The 22852-nt window shown below is 37.0% G+C and overlaps 1 protein-coding gene across 3 annotated transcripts in view; it reads right to left on the minus strand.

Annotated features, from left to right (window-relative positions):
* Positions 1–22852, minus strand: part of CD2AP (CD2 associated protein) — a 113422-nt gene that overhangs the window by 76858 nt on the left and 13712 nt on the right. For all 3 annotated transcript variants that reach the window (XR_014250472.1, XM_082411671.1, XM_082411672.1), the window contains exon 2: positions 711–871. Coding sequence is in view for 2 of the 3 variants with exons in the window: in XM_082411671.1 (XP_082267797.1) it covers positions 711–871 (161 nt within the window). In the remaining variant the exon portion in view is untranslated. The remainder of the gene's footprint in view (positions 1–710; positions 872–22852) is intronic.

The following is a 22852-nucleotide window of genomic DNA, read 5'->3' on the forward strand; positions in this document are numbered from 1 at the left end:
GCTTAAATGAGAATGAACACAGCAAAACTCTTTGTAAATTATAAACTGCTACCCAAATGATAGGTAGACAGGTAGTCGGATACACACACACACACACACACACACACACACACACACACACACACACACACACGCACATAGTTTTAGTATCCACAAGGACACCAAGTAACAATGACATTCATTACAGTGGTACTTGGGTCTCTAGTTTTTTTAAATTCTGCAGACTAGAAATTTATCTAAAACATTTTAGTTTAAAAAATATATATTTCTTTAAGACTGAATCCTGGGACTTTGCTGGTGGCGCAGTGGTTAAGAATCCTCCTGCCAATGAAGGGGACATGGGTTCGAGCCCTGGTCCGGGAAGATCCCACATGCCGCGGAGCAACTAAGCCCGTGTGCCACAACTACTGAGCCTGCGCTCTGGAGCCCACGAGCCACAACTACTGAGCCGACATGCCACACCTACTGAAGCCCACACACCTAGAGCCCGTGCTCCGCAACAAGAGAAGCCACCACAATGAGAAGCCCACGCACCACAACAAGGAGTAGCCCCCACTTGCCGCAACTAGAGAAAGCCCGTGCGCAGCAACGAAGACCCAACGACCCAACACAGCCATAAATAAATAGATAGATAGATAAATAAATGAATGAATGAATGAATGATTGAATCCTGTGAAGCAAGAGCTAGGAATTTAGCTGAGAATGCTTACCTTAACAAAATTATCAGGAAACATCCCTCTTCTCCCATTGAGTTCTCCTTCTAGCCATCCTTCCTCCTGTAGTTTTCGCACGTTCCTGATGATTTCCCCCACTCGAATAGTTAACTCATCATCGTGCACAGCATCATAGTCATACTCCACAATATAGTCAACTAAAAAAAAAGAAAGAAACATCTAAAGCTTAATTCATGAAATACTATTCACCATGTTAATAAACTTACAACTAAGGAAACTGTTTAGCAATGATAATTAATATTACAAAGGTACCGCTTACCTCAGTTTTAAATATTTGGCTACATCAGCAAACTTCTTGATTGCCTGAGTATAATGCACAGTACCAGTTTTAAGCAGAAACCTCAACACGACGAGCAATTTACATCGTCACTTACTTTTCCAGTCAGCTAGAGATCCTTTGTGACAAACTCTAAGGTGGTTCCCATGATCCCCATCTCTTGATATTCATGTCCTTATGTAATTCTCTCTCCTTAAGTGTGGACATGACCTATGACTGACTTCTAACCAACAGAATATGACAAAGATGATGGATTTGTATGTGACTACATAAGACTGTAATGTCCACCTTGCTAGGAAACTCTGCCACTTGCGGGCTCTGAAGATGCAAGATGCTTTATTGAGCTGGCCTATGGAGAGGGCCGCATGCAAGCAACTGAGGAGGTCTCTGGCTGACAGCCAGCACAAAACTGAGGCCCTCAGTCCAGCAGCCCACAGGGAACTGAATGATGCCAACAATCACGTGAGCTTGGAAGCAGATCCCTCCCCAGTTGAGAACCCAGCCCTGCTCAATACACTGACTGCAGGCTTGTGAAGGACTCAGCCATGCCCAGACTGGTGAATCACAAAAACTGTGAGATAATAAATGTATATTGTTTTAAGTTGCTAAGTTTGTGGCAATATTTTTCACAGAACAGTAGAAAATGAATACACCCTGAAATGAAGACTCTTAAGGATCCATTTCACCTCTTTTAAGTATACGATTTTAGGTTATAGGACATCATATACGCATAGCATTAACATTTTAACTAGCCATACCTCCATTCATCTTTTCTTCCTCCTATAAAAATGATAAGAAAAAAGAACACTCACACACACACACACTACAACCAAAAAAAAGGAAAGGGAGTATGGGCAGACACTGTTGGCTGCCAAACCAACAGCCATTCCCACACTGACTCCTCTTCCTTCTTCCTTTCTCACTGAACCTTGATTTTGTTCAGGTTTATGGAGACCCTGTACTTTTACAAATAAGGCTTCTCTCTCAGTCCTAGGGGGTTAAATCTTAACTATTCTAGACCAGCACTTCTCAAACACTGATGTACAATCAAGTCACCTGTTGACTTGGGAATCTTGCTTAAATGCAGACTGACTGACTAGGTCCCAGGATAACTAACGCTGCTAGTCAAAGAGGCAAAGGTCTAAAGATAGTTGATTTATAGTTAATTCCATTCATATTCCCTCTCCCTCTCTCTCTCTCTCTCACACACACACACACACAAACACACACAGACTGGTTTTCAAATACACATGTGATGGATCGACTGACCAATACAATGTAAGCAGGGGTTCTGGGAAGGTTTCATTTGACCTTATGAACAAAACACAAGGAAGGAACGTCCTCCTGCAGACTCTGGATGTTCTTCAGTGAGAATGTAATGGACAAAACTGCTACAACTAGTTGAGACAAGAAAAACAGCAGATCTGATTAGAAGAGAAGAAAGATGAAAATGGCCTGGATCTTTGCTAGATTCATTAAACTGCTAAGTTAACCAACCCTATATCTCCAATACCTTTAGATTTCTTGTTATAGAAGTAGTTTTTTCTTAACTTTTAAATAAATTCTAGATGGGATTGTATTTGCAGCTGAAAACATCCCAACCTGAGAAGGGAACTAGTGAGAAATTTTTTAAATTTGTGAAAATGGATCCATAACTAATAAAGCCAGAAGCCCAGAGAACTTAAGGAAACTATAACTGAGACATCAAACTGCTCTCCAGAACCCCAGAAAGGCTAGAAATTCAGAAAAGGAGTGCTCATAGGAAATGTAGAACTGAAAACAGGGAAACTAATATCTGTATGGAAGAGCTGACACCCATTATCAACCACAATAACTCTGAGACAATTATGCTATATAGGCAGGTATTTTTTTCGAAGGTAAAAAACTAAAGGGTTCATCTCAGACACGCACACACACACACAAAAGAGTTTGGGGAAACTAGTATAGCTACTATGGATGAGTGATGGTTTCTTAGAAAAATGACTACTGATTTCCAGAATTTAGAGGTCTCCAGAGCAATGGGCAGCTCCCAACCTACTAATTCTAAAATAAAACTTAAGTCCTACCCACATAAACAGAGTTCCCAATTGGCTTTTTATTTATTGTTTATTCATAAATATGAATGGTAAACAATAGTTAATCATGAAAGACCATGATAAATTGAAAAATTACTCCTGGATGAAATATACACCCACCTCTCCCCTTCCGGAATTATTCAGTCTTAAAGTTATTAGGTGTATATGGAAATATGTTAATATAAATATTTCAGACATTACATGAAATTTCTAAAAATCTTATATTTGTATTTGTATGGAAATATGTATGGAAATATGTTAATATAAATGTTTCAGACATTAAAAAAAAAAAAAAAAAAAAAAAAAAAGTTATTAGGTGTAGAAAAGCGTAGTGCGGGGAGAGGAGGCCAAAGTTGGGAAGGAGTCTGAGAAGGTGTGAGAAGACAGGGACCAAAAAGAGTAAAGAAGGTATCCAAAGCTGGGGGAGGGGTGGTAGTGATGCTATCAGAGCCAAAGCAGGGTGAGAAGGGTGTCCATCTATGGAGGCTCCCCTAGTGCAGCCTATCAGAACTCTAAGGCAGGGCGAGGAAGGCATTCATGCAGAGGCAACATGATAGGGTGTGCCAGCACCCAATCACAATGGTGAGGGCATCCAAGCTGATGGGCAGCTTAATGAGAAACATCAGAGGCCAAATGGTATTGGGGGTAGGGCCAGATTTCCATGCAGAGATATGGGAGGGTGGAGGCAACCTAGAGTGGGGACTAACAGCCCACACAGGAGAAGAGAGTGTCCATACAAGGGTGGGGTGACAGCAGAGATGGAAGACTGGTTACATACAGGGGAATTAATCAAATAAGTAAACATATTAAGGATAATGGAAGCCAAGTTTCTCTATGAAAGGGAGTTACAAATATAAAGGGAAAAGGCTTCATTTGATCCTGTGATATTAAACGGGAATGAGAAGTATCATCATGAACTCATGGTTTTCAATACACAGACATTCACGTATATATAAAACACACACACACACCACATACACACCCCACACACACAAGCTCTATCCACTGAAAGGGCCTGAAACCGCAACATTCCAATGGCATTAAGCAAACCTAATGCTGAGATCTTCTAAAAACCATTTTCTACTGAAAGGAACCAGGAATCCTTGGGAAGATAGGCAATTCCAGGGCTAAGGCAGGAAAGGTACAAAATAAGCCTGAAACATGGTGTTGTGGCAGAAAGCAAGGAAGTTCTCAAAATAAGATAAGGTGATGCCAAAGGACACAGAGAAGTGATATCAGAACGGCTCCTACTCACCAAATCAGGACAATCTGAGCATCAAAGTAAATAATGACTGTAACAGAATATACACCACTGAATAAAGTAAGAAACCATAAATAAATGTTAACTTCTTAAATTTTATAACTGAATTGTGATTAAGTAGGAGAAGATCCTGATTTGTAGAAAATACTAAAATATTCAGGAGAAAGGCATAAGTCAGGAAAAAATTCTTTGTACTGTACTTTAAACATTTCTACACCTTAATGTTTAAAAATTAAAAAGGATTTAAACACGTACAAATTTTTATCTTCAAGGGATGTAATAAAGTTCATAAAATCAGAACAGAATGCTATGAAAAAAGAAATGAGAAAATAAAAAGCATTTGGAAATGCATCTTCCAAAATGTCTTTTTTTTTTTTGCAGAGGTGGAGACAAACCGAAAAACCCTTACAAAAAAAGGTAAAGGAAAGAGACATAAAGAAAATATGAAAGCAAATATGACACAGATGATTAATCCAGACAATCCAACATCCAATTAACAGTTCTAGGGGGAAAAAAAGAGAAAAATAGAGAATAAGCAATGAAATAATACAAGAAAATATTCCAAAGCTATATGAAACATATCTTCAAATAGAAAGAGGTCTGTGAGAGTCCAGTACAATGAACAAGTAAAAAAGTAAGTACTCACATCTAGGTGAAATTTCACAACAAAGATAAACATATCCTAGAAAGCTCTATGAGAAGAAATAAAGAGTTCCATCTACAAAAGAATGAGAATCATATTAGGAGACTTCTCATTGGCAATACCAGATTCTAGAAGAAGAAAAACAAAAAGGCAAAGCCACTTAAGTACTGAAGGAAAATGAATTTCATACTCAGTCAAATCAACAGACAAGTATAGGTTATAACATTTTCACACAGACAAGGACAAAGAAAATTAACTCCTACATATGCAATTACATGATGTTATCTAGTAAGAACCAAAACAGAGGAGGATACAAAATTCAAGAAATAGTGGAGCCAGGCTTAAAGTGAGAAAAGTTCTAAGACAGCAATTGTGCAACAAATCTAAGGAACAAACAGTCTAGATTAAGCAAGAGACAGAGTTCTAGGAGGTATCTGGTGGCAAAAAGAAGTGACAGACAGACTGTGAAATTTTATACTATCCTGAAGAATCTGGAACTCAAAGAGACAATACAGCTAGATAAGGAGAGGAAAAACTTAAGATGATTACAAACTCCTGGAAAGGCAAAGAGCTATACAATGTTGAAAATATAATCATCATATATACTACTTGGCTGTACAGTAAAAAATATTTACATGGTCATAATAAAAATAATAACTAGTTTCTGTGTTAAACACTGAAAATCAATCTCTAACAAAACAAAGACTAAATTATGGTTACAGAAGAAAATATAAATGTTAACAAGCCTTCACATTATAGTATAAAGTAAAGATTAGGGAGGTTGATAAAGAGAAGGGTAGAGGTACTAATATCTTCACCATACAAAGTGCTAAGTCCAGAAATACTCTTACTTGCTGAAAAGAAAAATAAGAGTATAACTATATACTCAGAATTTAGAAAGGTAACCAAGAGAGAAATAAAACCATATTGAGATAAATGAAAAACAGATGTGAGATTACAATAAGTAAGCTAAATCGTTACCTATCATATCAGAAAGTTAAAAAATGAAAGTATCAAATCAAAAAACAGCTATAGAAACTTGGGAAACTTGTTATTTAGAAATACAAAAGCCAAAAAAATTAAAACTGAAAGATAAGATAGTTCAAAGTTGTTTCCCTCTAAAGAATGGGAATAGAAGTAGAGAACAGTGAGGCAAGGAAATGCTGTTTTTTCATTATAAGTCTTTTAATACTTTTGTATTTTTATAGCATATGCAGATATTATTTGGATAAGATTTTATTTTTTTAATAAAAGCACTAAGTATTAAAATGGCTTGTCCAATATTATTGCAAATATGTTTATAACTCATGATTCTATGTGTTATAATTAAAAAGTTTACTGAGTCGAAGATAATTTATTTCTCCTAAAGAAAACACCATATGGTAAATAAGGTTAAATTCTTGCCCTTTTAAACATTCATAATTAGGCTTGCAATACAATATTAAATAAGAAAGGTTATAAAACATAGGTATAGTAACAACATATTTTTGTAAAAAAGGAAGAAACAAAAATATGCATAGAAAAATATAAAGAGTTACATTCCAAAATGTTAATGGATGACTGAAGGGATCTAAGATGCTGTTTGTTATCTCCTTTTCTTTCATCTTTAGTAAAGAATTAAAAGGGGCGGGTAGATTGGGAGTTTGGGATTGACACGTATACACTGCTATATTTAAAATAGATAACCAACAAGGACCTACTGCACAGAGGCAGGGAACTCTGCTCGGTATTCTGTAATAACCTAAATAAGAATTTGAAAAAGAACAGATACTGAATCACTTTGCAGTACACCTGAAACTAACACAACACTGTTAATCAACTATACTCCAATATTAAAAAAAAAAAAAGAATTAATCTCAGCCAAAAGAGAGGTTAGGAATTGGCCTCATCCTGATCTCTAGGAAGAGTGTTTTTGTTTATTTAAGGACTCTGGAGTTCCTTAGGCACCTCTGTTTACCTGAGGACTTCACCAAACAAGGTCATTATCTTGGGGGCTTCACACCATGCAGCATCTGTTCTACCTCTGGAAGGGCTAGACACTAAAGGTCAGTCACGTGGGCAGTCAACTACATCTTCTCTATAAAACTCTGGACACCAAGACTCAAGTGAGCGTCTCTGGTTGGCAATACTCTGCATGTCGTCATACATCATCACCAGGAGTTAGTTAATGCTGTTCAAGACTTCAGAGAGGGAGAATGACATCACACCTGGAAACTTCCTGGACTCTGTCTCATGCTTCTCTCCCCTTGGCCAATTTTAATCTGTATCCTTTTACTATAATAAACCATGCCCAAGAGTGTAACAGCTTTCAATGAGTTCTGCAAGCCCTTCCAGCAAATTGTCAAACGTGAGGGCAGTCGTGGGAACCCCCCAAATCTACAGTTGTCAGAAGTGAGGGCATTCTTACGAACAGTAACCCACACCTTGGCATTTTTCTACAATAAACATATAATAATTGGGTAAAAATAAGTTACTAAAAACACTGATACTCACTAGACAGTATGTAACAATTGTATTTATAGAAAAGTTAAAACTGTTTAAATAAAAACTCATTTAATTCATGAGTTTGCTATACAAACTAGCATGCAGGCCATCATTCCAAGAATCAGCACCCTCCATACCGTGCAAACTCAAAAAGCTCATTCTTTCATTGAAAACTGGTACATTGCAAAGCCAATTAAACTTTTATATTTCAAACTAAACAAAACTCTTCCACCATTTAAAACAATTGTGTTTGACTGACTAATTTTCTTCACTTTAAGTGCTTGCTTAAAGTGAAGAAATAAATGTTGACGAAAAACATTTGGGAGGAAAAAAAAAACAAAAAGAAGATAATGTGTACATCCTGAAAAACACTCTAGGATGTATAAGGTCTACAGACCCTTGTCTATCACTAATGGCTCTTTCTACCTGACCTACTCTCTATGAAACTGATCATTTAAGATTACACATTTTGTTTGTGGATTATTCATCTTTCATTTTAAATGTGACTACCAATGAAAGAGAAAGTAAAATTTAAATTACTTTAGCTACTTAATAGTTTATTTTTATAGTGTGAAGAAAGCAACCCAAATTAATCACCTATCACATTTTAGGACTTATGTGATCTGCAGGGTAATAAAGATTTTAAAATATGGCATCGAAAAAGACTCAAAATAAAAGAACACTAGATAATTTGGACCAACCCTCACAGGAAGACAACTAAACAAGCTGGATGAAATATAAAAATCACCTTCTTAGACAGACTAAACTACTAAAAATATATGTTATCAGGTGAAACTGAAGTGAGAACTGGAACCCAGAGAAGTAAGTACGATACGGGGGCTACTTTTGCCCTGGGAAGTATTTGCCAGTTCTAAAGACATGACAGAGGCTAAGCGGCACTTTCAGCAGCTTTACCGTTCTAGGATTTGACAGTGGAGTTCAGGAACTATCGAGGGTGGTAACTCTGAGAATCTACATGCACACTTTGGGAAATGACCCTAAATAACTGCACCCAAGCACCGTAGCCCAGTTTAATGTTATGTGGATGACTCAGGAAACCTCATACCATTCAAGCGGTTCAAGACAAAAGAGAAGTAACCAGAATCCTCTCTGGGAAAAGATAACCTAGACATAAAATTATGTCAAGAAGTATTTTTAGTCTACAACATCCAGAGACAAGGAAACATAACCAGGCATGTAAAATGCAAAAACATCATAAATAAGTACCTAGAGAAACAAGAAACAACAGAAACATTTCAATGAACTCCATATACTGAACTTATCAGACACAAGACTTTAAAACAGTAACATTTACCATGTTCAAAGATATAAATTACAGATTGAAAAACTGACACAAAGCTCAGTACCGCAGATAGTGAGAAAACAAACTTGAACCACATAGGTATTCTAGAACTGAGAAAGACAATAACCAAAAATAGAAACCCAATGGATGAGTTTAAAAGTATATTACATACAGCTTCAGAAAACTAGCTAAAGGGCAGACAGGTAAATATCAACAGAAACTAACCAAAATGCAGTCAAGAGGGACAAAAATATAGAAAATATAGATGAGAATGTAACAGACATAGAAGATATACTAAAACAGTCTACCATGTTTAATTGGAGTCTCAGAAGGAGAAAATAAAAACTATCTGAAAAGTTAATAGCTATGAACTCACCAAACTGATAAAAGACATCAATCCATGGAGTCAAGAAGTCTAAGCAATTCCAAATGGAATAAATAAAAAGAAATCTGCAACTCAACATAGTAAAACTGCAAAATATCAAAGAGGAAAAAAAAATATCTTAGAAGAGACAAATTTTTAAAAGGTTACCAAAGAAGCAACACTTAAATGGGCTTCTCAGCAGCAACAGCAGGAGCCAGAAAGCAGCCGTTTTGTATTTTCAAAATGCAGAAAGAAAATAACTGCAAATCATGAAGTCTGTACCAGAGAAAATAGCCTTCAAAACAAAAGCAAAAAGATAAGTATGGGCATCATCAGAAAATCTACAAACAACAAATGCTAGAGAGGGTGTGGAGAACAGGGAACCCTCTTGCACTGTTGGTGGGAATGTAAATTGATACAGCCACTATGGAGAACAGTATGGAAGTTCCTTAAAAAACTAAACATAGAATTACCATATGATCCAGCAATCCCACTACTGGGCATATACCCAGAGAAAACCATAATTCAAAAAGACACATGCACCACAATGTTCATTGCAGCACTATTTACAATAGCCAGGTCATGGAAACAACCTAAATGCCCATCAACAGACGACTGGATAAAGAAGATGTGGTACATATATACAATGAAATATTACTCAGCCATAAAAAGGAACGAAATTGGGTCATTTGTAGAGACGTGGATGAATCTAGAGACTGTCATACAGAGTGAAGTAAGTCAGAAAGAGAAAAACAAATATCGTATATTAACGCATATATGTGGAATCTAGAAAAATGGTACAGATGAACCAGTTTGCAAGGCAGAAATAGAGACACAGATGTAGAACAAACATATGGACACCAAGTGGGAAAAGTGACGGGGGGGGTGGTGGTGAGATGAACTGAGAGATTGGGACTGACATGTATACACTAACATGTATAAAATAGACAACTAATAAGAACCTGCTGTATAAAAAATAAATAAAATAAAATTCAAAAATTCAAAAAAAAAAGACAAGCAAAAAGCAGAGTTTGCCACACTGAAAGAAACTCTGAAGGTGTTTTCTGAGCACAGCAGGAAAAGGGGAACACATCCAATATCGAGAAAGAGATGCACAAAGGAAATAAAAGCAAAAGAGTGGTAAATATATAGGTATATAAACACTGAGTAAAATAAGAAAAAATTAACTCAAAATGGATTAAAGACTTAAACTTAAAACTTGAAACCACAAAACTCCTAGAAGAAAACATAGGCAGTAAGTAAGCTCCTTGTCACTGGTCTGGGGATGATTTTTTGGATTTGACATCAAAAGGAAAGGCAACAAAAGGAAAAATAAACAAGTGGAACTACATCAAACTAAAAACTTCTGCACAGAAAGGAACCCATCACCAAAGTGAAAAGGTGACCTACAGAATGGGAGGATATATTTGCAAATCATATATCTTATAAGGGGTTAATAAGAACTCATACAACTTAATAGCAAAAAAAAAAAAAAACCAGTCTGATTTAAAAATGGACAGAGAGGGGTTTCCCTGGTGGCGCAGTGGTTGAGAATCTGCCTGGTAATGCAGGGGACACGGGTTCGAGCCCTGGTCTGGGAAGATCCCACATGCCGCGGAGCAACTAAGCCCGTGAGCCACAACTACTGAGCCTGCGCGTCTGGAGCCTGTGCTCCGCAAAAAGAGAGGCCGCGATAGTGAGAGGCCCGCGCACCGCGATGAAGAGTGGCCCCCGCTTGCTGCAACTAGAGAAAGCCCTCACACAGAAACGAAGACCCAACACAGCCAAAAATAAATAAATAAATTAAAAATAAAATAAAATAACAAATGTTCAAGTACAATTGGTGTCTAAAAAAAAAATAAATAAATAAAAAAATAAAAATGGACAGAGAATCAGAATAAACATTTTTCCAGAGAAGCCATATGGATAGTCAACTGGTACATGAAAAGATACTTAATATCACTAATCATCAGGGAAATGAAAATCAAAACTTCCAGCTATAAAATAAATAAGTCCTGGGGATGTAATGTACAGCATGGCGACTATAGTTAATAAAATTATATTGCATACTGCAAAGTTGCTAAGGGAGTAAATCTTTTAAAAGTTCTCATCACAAGAAAACAAAATTTGTAACTATGTATGGTGACGGTTGCTAACTAGACTTACTGTGGTGATCATTTCTCAAAACATATAAATATCAAAGCATTATGTTGTACACCTGAAATCAATATACTGTTATATGACAGTTATACCCCAAGAACAAAAAAACATAAATAAGAAGATGAAAAAGAAGAAGGAGGAAGAGGGAGGGGGAGGATGTGGAAATTTAAAATATTAGGAAGATTAAAATAACAACAGCTATATAAATCAGGAGTTAAAGTATTCTAAGATCTCTGCATGGTGCAGAAGGAGAGTAAAGGTAGCAATTAATATTAGATTTCTAAAAGTGAAAAAGGCATGTGGTAATCACTAGAATAATACAGTATAAAAATGCTAGACCCAAACAAACAAACAAACCTGACTTGCAGTTTCAGCTCCAACATGGAAGAAGCTTGGAAACTGTCACTCCCACCCTTAGAAGAAGAAAGTTAAACAAATGGAAAATCAGTGACTTTCCTTGGACGCATCAGAGAATTGAGGCCACAGGGCAAACCACCACCTCAAGATACGGAGAGACAGGCATATCCAGAGAGTCACAGCTAAGATCTACTAGATCATCTCAAGTAGAAACCACTGGAGTCATAAACTGGTAAGAACACTGTACTAGTCTCCCAGGGCTGTCATAACAAACTATCACAAACTAGGTGACTTAAAACAATAAAACTATTTTATTCTCTCATAGTTATAGCTTTGGTGGCCAGAGTACAAAATCAAGGTATCATCAGGGTTGGATCTTTCTAAAGACTGATATAGAATTGCTCCACACCTCTATCTTGGCTTCTAGGGGCTGCCAGCAACCTCTGGCATTCCTTGGCTTGCATAATTCCAATCTCTGCCTCCATGGCCCTCCCCTTCTGTGTCTCTGTCTCAAACCTCCTTCTCCTTACTCTTCATAAGTACACCAGTCACTGGATTTATGGCCAATCCTAAATCTAGGATATCATCTTAAGATCCTTAGCTACATCTGCAAAGACTCTATTTCCAAATAACGTCACATTCATACGCACCAGGACTTAGGACTCAGACATAACATTTTGGGGGCAAAAAGTCAATCTACTACAAAAACAGAAAACAAAACCTTTGATGAATTGCTGGAGGCTAAGTATGGAATAGCACGAGCGTAGAAAACTTCTGGGGACCACAGTCTCAGGGGAGCCCCCACCCTTTTGTGGGTTTTACTTCCAGGAGCCCCACCAAGTTCTCACAGTGAAGAGCCTATAAAGATCTCCTTGTGGTTCTGGCAGAGAGGAAAGGGAAAGTAATCACTGTGAAATAACCAGTAACCAAAACAAAGACCTACTCTACAGGAAAAAGACTTCACCAGGTCCTGACCCCACCTGTGGAAAGGGTATAAGGGCATTTCTCTGATTCCAGTCCCCTCTTACCTTTCTGTCTCACATGGAGAGGTGGTGGGTGGGGAAATAAGAAAGACGTCACAGTCCCAGGACACAGACCCACCAGTAGTTTGAGATTTAATTCTAAGATTATAGGATGCTTCCTCTTCCCAGCACCTTACAACCATACCCATGGGGCTCCATTATAATAAGTTAATTACCACTGAAAGAGTTACATGATGCAGATTCTATCTGAGAAGGAGTTCTTAGGTAAACCCAAAGACAGCAGGGGAGACAAAAACAAGGACACTAAAGGAATTTGATGCCTCTGGCACCTACAGCTAGAACAAATATTAAAAACGGTACACTCCTAGCCAGATTAATATAAAACCTCATACTAGGGACTTCCCTGGTGGTCCAGTGGTTAAGAATCTGCCTTCCAATGCAGGAGACACAGGTTCTATCCCTGGTCAGGGAACTAAGACCTCACATGCTGCAGGGCAACAAAGCCCGCAGGCTCTAGAGCCCGTGTGCCACAACTAGAGGGCCTGCACACCGCAACTACTGAGCCCGCGCACCACAACTACAGAGAAGCCCGCATGCCACACAGAGGTCCCGCATGCTGCAACTAAGACCCAATGCAGCCAAATAAATTAATTTAAAAAAAAAATAACCTCACACGAAAGACCTATTGATCTCAGCTCCTTTTACCTAATACATCATGTCCAATTTTCAACAAAAAATTACACGTCATGCTTTTAGAAGGCAAGAAAAACACAAAGACAAAGCAGGAATCAGAGTCAGACTCAAGTACAACATGCATTTTGAAATCAAACAGGGAATTGTACATAACTATAATATATGTTAAGGGTGATAATGGAAAAAAACAGATAACATGCAAGAACAGATGTATAAGGTAAGCAGATAGAGACTCTAAGATAAACAATCAAAAGGAAATGCTAGAAATCAAAAAACACTGTAACAGAAGTAAAGGATGCCATTGGTGGGCTCATCTACCAACTAGACACCACCAAGGACAGATTCAAGAAGCTTGAAGATAGGTCAACAGAAACTTCTCGAACTAAAATACAAAAAACAATAATTTTTGAAAAAACAAAACAGAACATCCAAGAACTGTGAAACAATTTCAAAAGATATAGGGACTCCCCTGGTGGTGCAGTGGATAAGACTCTATGCTCTCAATGCAGGGGGCCCAGGCTCAATCCCTGGTCAGGGAACTAGATTCCACATGCATGCTGCAACTAAGAGTTCACATGCCACAACTAAGGAGACTGTGTGCCACAACTAAAGAGCTGGCAAGCCACAACTAAGGATCCCGCAAGTCGCAACTAAGGAGCCCGCCTGTTGCAACTAAGGAGCCAGCGAGCCACAACTAAGACCCAGTGCAACCAGATAAATAAATAAATAGACATTTTTTAAAAAGATATAACATATGCATAATTGGAATATCAGATAAGGAAGAAGGAAGAAACAAGACAGAAGACATAAATGAAGTAATAATGGTGGAGAATTTTCCAAAATTAGTAACATATACCAAACCACACATCCAGGAAGCTCAAACACAAAGAATGTGGGAAAGTCTACACCTATGCATACCATATTCAAACCAAAGACAGAGAAAAATCTTGAATGAAGCCATAAGAAAAAAACACCTTACCAACAGAGGAACAGGGATAAGCATTACAGCAGGCTTCTCTTCAGAAACAATCAAGCAAGAAGGAAATAGAGTAAACTACTTAAAGTATCGAAAGAAAAATACTACCAACTTAAAGTTCTATATTCAGTGAAATTATCCTTCAAAAGTAAAGGATAAAGACTTTCTCACAAAAACAAAAAACAAAAATTCATTGCCAAAGGACCTGCCATGAAAGAAATGATAACAGAAGTTCTTCAAATAGAAGGAAAATTATACAGGTCAAAAACTCGACCCTATATAAAGAGTGAAGGCAAAGGAATAAATGAAGATAGAACAAAATCTTTCACTTTTCTTACTCCTAATTGATCGAAAAGATCACTGTTTAAAATAATAATAGTAACAATGTATTGGGTGATTTTTAGCATATAGATAAGTGAATGAATGACAGCAATATCATAAAGGACAAAGGGGGAGTTGGGAATACTCTACGGTACCTGCCTTACACATGAAGTGGGACAGTGTTATTTAAAGGTGAACTTAGATTAGTAATAAATGTATATAGCAAACTCTAGGGCAACTACTAAAAGATTTTTTTAATATAAAAAGAGAGGACATAAAATGGAATCATATAAAATGTTCAACTGAAACCAGAGAAAACAGAAAAATAGGGAAAAAAACAATGAAATCAAAATTGGTTATTTGAAAAGATCAATAAAATTTATAAATCTCTAGGAAGACTGATCAAGAAAGAAAGAAAAAAAAAAGACCCAGATTACCAATATGAAGAATAAAAAAAGGAATATCACCAGAGACTTCACATTAATTTTAAAAATAATAAGGGAAAACTATAAACAAGATACACATGAAGGGGACTTCCCTGGTGGCGCAGTGGATAAGACTCCACGCTCCCAATGCAGCGGGTCTGGGTTCGATCCCTGGTCAGGGAACTAGATCCCACATGCATGATGCAACTAAGAGTTCACATGCCACAACTAAGGAGCCAACGTGCTGCAACTAAGACCTGGTGCAACCAAGTAAATAAATATTAAAAAAAAAAAAAGATACACATGAAGAAAACCTCAAAGTTTTGGTAGTTTGATATAATCTGAATAACTATTTTTTAAATTGAGTCTGTAGTTAAAAAATCTTCCAAAAAAAGAAATCCCAAGGCCCAGATGTTTTCCCTGGCAAATTCTACCAAATATTTAAAGAAGAAATCTGCCAATTCTACACGGTGAGCTACTACTATACACCTATTAAAATGGATAAAATACCACGAAGATGTGAAGCAACTGACACTCTAGTATATTGCTGGTGACAATAAAAAAAAAAAAGGTATAGACACTCAGGAAAAGAGTTTGGCAGTTTCACATAAAGTTAAACATACACTTACCATATGACTCCTAGCTACACATACTCTGGAGAAGTAAAACTTACACCGACATAAAAACCTATGCACAAATGTTTACAGCAGCTCTGTTCTCAACTGCCACAAACTAGAAAAATCCCCAATGCCCTTCAATGGACAAACGGACTTAAAAAAAAAAAAAAACTGGTACAGTCATACAATGCAATACTACCCATACGAAGTGCCTCTGGTTAATGCTGGAAATGCTCCCAAGAAACAGAGAAAAGGCTGAATTGCTTGATAGGTATCAATACCACCGATTGAGGTCTGCAGCTGCAGTTGACTGCCATTTCAAGATAATTGAATCCAGGGTAAGAATTATTGTTAAATTTAAAAAAAGAAAGAAAGAAAGAAAAAAAGGAAATTTTTGAAGCTGTCACTGCAGCTGTGCCAGCATAGCGAAAACCATGCACTTTTTATTTCATACTGAAAATACAAGTTTTAATTCAGGATTGCTTTTAAGAAAGGCATACCTATAGACTCTAATATGATTCAAGAAAAAAAGCAAAGTCATTACATGACAACTTAAAGCAAGAGGAAGGTGAAGGATCGAAAGCTGGAGAATTTAATGCCAGCAAAGGATGGTTTGTTAATTTTAGAAAGAGGTCTGGCTTTAAAAATGCCAAGATAACAGGAGAAACAGCTTCTGCTGACCAAGAGAAAGCAGAAGAGTTCCCAAATGCCATTAAGAAAATAATTTAGGAGAAAGGATATCTGTCCGAAAAGGTTTTTAATGCAGACAAAGGTGCCCTATTCTGGGGAAAAAAAGTCACAAAGGACATTTATTAGTGAAAAAAAAGAGAAAGAGAGAGAGAAGCGACCACCAAGATTTAAGGCAGGAAGGGACAGGCTAACACTACTGTTTTGTGCAAATGCAGTCGGGTTTATGGTCAGGATTGCTCTCATCTATAAAGCTGCTAACTCCCAAGCCTTCAGTAAAAGATTAAACACAAGCTGCCAATCTTTTGGTTATAAAACAAGAAGGCCTGGATAAGAATGCAATCCAGAAAAAGGACTAGGGACTTCCCTGGTGGCGCAGTGGTTAAGAATCCACCAGCCAATGCAGAGGACATGGGTTCGAGCCCTAGTCCGGGAAGATCCCACATGCCGCGGAGCAACTAAGCCCGTTCACCACAACTACTGAGCCTGCACTCTAGAGCCCGCGAGCCACAACTACTGAAGCCCGCGTGCCTAGAGCCCATGCTCCAGCAACAAGAGAAGCCACCGCAATGAGAAGCCTGCGCACCGCAATGAGAGTAGCCCCTGCTCACCGAAACTAGAGAAAGCCAGCGGGAAGCAACAAAGAGGAAAGAAAGGAACGGAGGGAGGGAGGGAGAAAGCGAGAAAGCAGGAAAGCAAGCAAGCAAGAAAGAAATCTTGCCAGTAAAGGACTACTTTTTTTTAAACATCTTTATTGGAGTATAATTGCTTTCCAGTGTTGTGTTAGTTTCTGCTGTATAACAAAGTGAATCAGCTACATGTATACGTATATCCCCATATCCCCTCCCCCTCATGCGTCTCCCTCCCACCCTCCTTATCCCACCCCTCTAGGTGGTGGCAAAGCACTGAGCTGATCTCCCTGTGCCAAGCAAGGACTACTTTTTAAAGTTCTTTTGATATTGGACAATGCCCCCTGGCCACCCAGAACCCCATGAGTTCAACAACGAAGGCATCGGAGTTACCTACTTGCCCCTGAACACAATGGCTCCAATTCAGCCTCTAGATCAGGGGGTCAAAGGACCTTTAAGGCTCATCGCACATAGTACTCTACAGAAAAGATTGCCAATACTTATCGAAGAGGACCTCCATAGAGAGATCATGAAAGTCTGTAATGGCACCAATGAAGATGCCATTGTTGTTATTTAAAAAAAAAAAAAAAAGCCGTGAAAGCCATCAAGCCCGAAACAATAAATTCCCACTGGAGAAAACTGTGTCCAGTTGTTGTACATGACTTCACAGCATTTACAACAGAGCCAGTCAAGGAAATCCTGAAAGAGTATAGATATGGCAAAAAAAGGTGGAGGGTGAAGGGTTTCAAGGTGTGGATCTTGGAGAAATTCAAGAGCTAACAGACACCACACCAGAGGAATTAACAGAAGACGACTTGAAGGAGATGAATGCTTCCAAACGAAACAATGAGAAAGACAACATAAAAACAGCAGTGCCAGAAAACAAATTGACAAATTTGTTTATTGATAATCTGGCAGAAGGGTTCTGATTATTCAAGAATGCTTTTGACTTCTTTTACAAGATGGATCCTTCTATGATACAGGCACTGAAACTAAAGCAAACTGTGGAGGAAGGACTGGTACCTACAGAAACATTTTTAGAAAAATGAAAAAGCAAAAAAAAGTCACACAAAAATTATATTTCCGTAATGTTATACCAAGCATTCCTGCCTCTCCTGCATCCCCTTCCAACTCTTCCGTCTCTGCCACCCAAGACAGCAAGACCAACTGCTCTTCTTCCTCCACCTCCTCACAGCCTACCCGACGTGAAAAGAAGGATAAAGACCTTTATGATTATCCACTTCCACTTAAGGAACAGTAAATAATCATCATGCCTTACAGTTAATAAACTTACCTGTTGTGTGTGTGTTCACGTGAAAAATCTCATAACTGTACAGCAAGAAATGTATGAGACGTTTCTGTGTCATCATCATCACCATCACCTAAGTATTCATCAAGTAGAACATAGTGTGCAAGACTTGTATTGAAGTAGATAGCCAGTCCTTACATAGGCATGGGTGATATTTAATATAAAGTTAATGTCTTAGTTTTCTTACTGTTTTATAACTTGGCTTTCAAAGAATTACATTACCATACAGTATACCTATCTCTCTCATAATTGGAGAAACTGTATATTAGCCTATCATCACAGGTGTTTTTTTTTTTAATGTAACAATATTTACATACTGTATTGTGAATATGACTGCAATATCGTATGCCATAGTTTTATAACAATTTATTCACTAGTGTAAAGGCTAGGCTACCATAAAGCATTAATATTGCTGCTTCTTTGTTATCAATGTATGAATCATTATACCTATAAATAAATAACGAATTCATTTTTCACATTATCTTTTCATTTTTGATGTCTAATGTTAGTAATACATATAACATCTATGGTGTTTTGTATCATATAAGACAATATTGACGTAGCTACTGATAGACAATTCATCTTGTAAGCCAATGACATAAATTTATATCAATAAATATAGTACAGTACTAATAAATGTATTTTCTCTTCTTTATGATTTTCTTAATAACATTTTCTTTTCCCTAGCTTCCTTTATTATAAAAATGCAGTATGTAGTACATATAACATACAAAATATGTGAAAATAAACTGTTTATGTTATTTGTAGAGCTCCCAGTCAACAGCAGGCTATTAGTAAAGTTTGGGGGGAGTCAAAAGTTATATGCAGATTTTCAACTTTGCAAGGGGTCGGCGCCCCTAACCCCTGCACTGTTCAAGAGTCAACTGTATATGTGAAGTATGAACCAAATCTGTAAAATACATTTATTTTCTAAGACCTAAAACACATCAAAATAACTATTCACTCCGTAGAAGTTTATGGGCCATTTTTGTCATTCTTTATCCTCCCTGTATTTTCTAAACTTCCTAAGATGAACAGTTTTATATTCAGAAAGATGTCACTAACGTTAGTATCCCATAGTGGACTGTATATACAGAATGTTACTGTGGCAGAACCCCAAATATGCAAAACTGTGTTCCTTATTGTAATGTCACTCTTTCCCAGTGAGGGTTTCATTCCAAGGTGATACAGGAGGGTATCTGATGTTTTGTCCCACAATATACACCAAAACACTTCACCTAGTTGTAGAGCCAGTTAGAGCCATGTGGGATATGTTTCAACCATAAAGGAATCATTAAAAAGGCATAAATCCCATCCGCCCTACTCTCTGATAGAATTCTATAATTCTGTTACCAAACCAAACTCAATACAAAAAAGTTAACACCAATTTTCCAAGATCACCTTATTATCTTAGAAACCACAGATTCCATAAAACAAGTCATACGGAACAAGAAATCCTGACTTACAAATGCACTGTTTTTCAAGTTCCTGACTATTTGCTCAACTTAAAAGTGCTATCTGCCCCTAGCCATCAATTTAATTATAATGTCTATATTCAGATGCAAGAATTGTTAAGTACTTCAGTGTATTTTATAATATCTTCACATACAATACGCATATATACAATATACACTATACTACATAAATTATACAAAATGTTCCTCAAAATATTAGAGTAAGTTATAAAGGTTTTGGCAAAAAATATGTTCCAGCAGTAAATGTCAGTTCAGTACAATGAATTCCTCCTTAAATACCATTAAATTACTCTTTATTTTGCTCATCTTGCAGAATTATACTGAGTTAACTTTCATATATTTTATCCACTTTATTTTAACAAAACCTTTATTCAGAAGTCCAACTTTCAACGCAGTCCATGTTTTTTCCAGTAAAATTAACTTATTCATTAAAAATCAGTTTGTTGTAAGAGCTAATTTTATATACATGTTAGAGTAGCATTCTATTCTTAATTTTTCTCAGATAATCAAACTATATTAGAAAACACTAACATCTCATTTATTAGAGCTAAATAAACCAGATCCTTCTGAAGTCAGTAAACTTCAAAATAAATTCATCCTAGATATTTGGGGCTATTTTTGCCAATATATGAATAACCATCCTAGTACCAAAGACTGAAATTATATATATTTAACTGATCAGTTCTAAGTCATCTCAAACGGCACTAGCACTTGCATGGTTAACTCATCCAGCAATCCATTTCCAAAGCGTCTCAAAAGATTTAATACTTCAAAGAAGCCTCATCAGGATGAGCAATGAAAAATCAACTGGAGCCACAAGAGATTACAGAATACACAAAGAGATCTGCCAATTCAACATTCTAAAAAGAGATGTTGCAGAGTTGGGTCAGACTCAGCAGCCCAGAGGCATGTGAGAACTTATGAAACTAGGCTGGTTCTTGGAGAGACTATAAAGTTCCAAGCCTAAAAATCTCAATGAAATGGATAAATTTCTATTTTAAAGAAAAACTAATTACTCAAGAGATTTTTTGAAAAATCAACAGATCAATAATCCAGGAATAAAATCAGAAAGTGGTCTAAAAAAAAATGACCTCAAAAAAGTTACCGAAAATAGTTTGTTTTAAAGGTTAATTCTTTCAAAACTACTACAGAACACAAAACAAGCCCACAAACCTTCACTATTTTAAAATAATCAGTATTTGAAACAATTTGAATGTTATCAAGACCAAAGATTGCAGCCAGAAATGTACTTTCAAATAGATAAGGTTCTAAGTAAAATGTCAACAAACAATTCAAATGCATAGTTAGATAATTAGCTACCACAACTAAGCAAGGTCTATCATGGGATAGATTTAATCTTGGAAAATCTAATTTATCATATAAATAGATGTAATACGAAAAACCACATGATCCACAGATTCTAAAATAAGCATTCAATAAAAATTAGCCTTTGTGTGTGTGTCTGTGTGAACCTGATCCCTCTCGTCACAGTAAAAAGCCTATAGCATGAGGTCTTAACCTCAAGCTTTGCCCTAGAAAACATAAGCTTTGAGGCTAAAATAGCAATTCAGTTTCTCTCAGGATAACTAGATTTAGAACATGTACATTCAGAACTAATTTATATTAGGGTAATGGTTCTCAACCAAGATAATTCTGCCCCATAGGGGACACTTTGGAATGTCTGGAGACATTTTTGGTTGTTACAACTCAGGGAATTCTACTTGCATCTACTGGGTAGAGGCTAGGGATGCTGCCTTTTAGCATCGATGAAAACACAGGACAGCCCCTCAACAACAAGTAATTTCTGGCCCAAAATGTCAACACAAAACTGCCAGTGTTGAAAAGCAGTGTAAAAGGGGAACATGCTACATACAGATTTTCATCTCATACCATATCCCGCAAATTCTAATTGAATAAAAAAGAACACAATACACACACACACACACACACACACACACACACACACACACACTTTCAAACAAAAGGAAGGAAGTGGACAGGAGGGAGGGAAGGAAATGGAAGTGAATATCAAAATTATGGAGAAAAAAGAAATTTCTAAACTAAAGCAAACAAGTTGAAAACTGGGAATAAATATTTGTAGCAAACAAGACAAAGAATTAAGAGTATCTGTTAGAACCGAAAAGAAAAATATGAAAACCTAGAATGAAAAACAAGTAAAAGAAAGTGAAGTATTTAAAAAGTACACTAAGCCACTCTAAGCCACTCTTAAGAACTTAACCCTCACTTTAAAACAAAACAAAAAAAACAAAAAAACATTTTTACTTAACAACTTGGCTGCAGGAAGGGATGGGGGGTAGTGCCAGTGGAGTATATTTTTTAAACACAATTTTTTCTTTAACATCTTTATTGGAATATAATTGCTTTACATTGTTGTGTTAGTTTCTGCTGTATAACAAAGTGAATCAGCTATACATATACATATATCCCCATATCCCCTCCCTCTTGCGTCTCCCTCCCACCCTCCCTATCCCACCCCTCTAGGTGGTCACAAAGCACCGAGCTGATCTCCCTGTGTTATGTGGCTGCTTCCCACTAGCTATCTATTTTACATTTGGTAGTGTATATATGTCAATGCTACTCTCTCACTTTGTCCCAGCTTACCCTTCCCCCTCCCCATGTCCTCAAGTCCATTCTCTACGTCTGCATCTTTATTCCTGTCCTGCCCCTAGGTTCTTCAGAACCTTTTTTTTTTTATTCCATATATATGTGTTAGCATAAAGTATTTGTTTTTCTCTTTCTGACTTACTTCACTCTGTATGACAGACTCCAGGTCCACCCACCTCACTACAAATAACTCAATTTCATTTCTTTTTATGGCTGAGTAATATTCCATTGTATATATGTGCCACATCTTCTTTATCCATTCATCTGTCGATAGACACTTAGGTTGCTTCCATGTGTTGGCTATTGTAAATAGTGCTGCAACAAACACTGTGGTACGTGACTCTTTTTGAATTATGGTTCAACACTTAATTTACAAATAGTGATCTTTTTAAAAATAAAAATGTCTGAAAACCAGGCTTAAAAATCTTAAAATTCAGAATTTTTTAAAAAGATT

The sequence above is a fragment of the Balaenoptera physalus genome (assembly GCF_965194825.1).
Source record: "Balaenoptera physalus genome assembly, chromosome: 11".
Taxonomy (NCBI): Eukaryota; Metazoa; Chordata; class Mammalia; order Artiodactyla; family Balaenopteridae; genus Balaenoptera; species Balaenoptera physalus.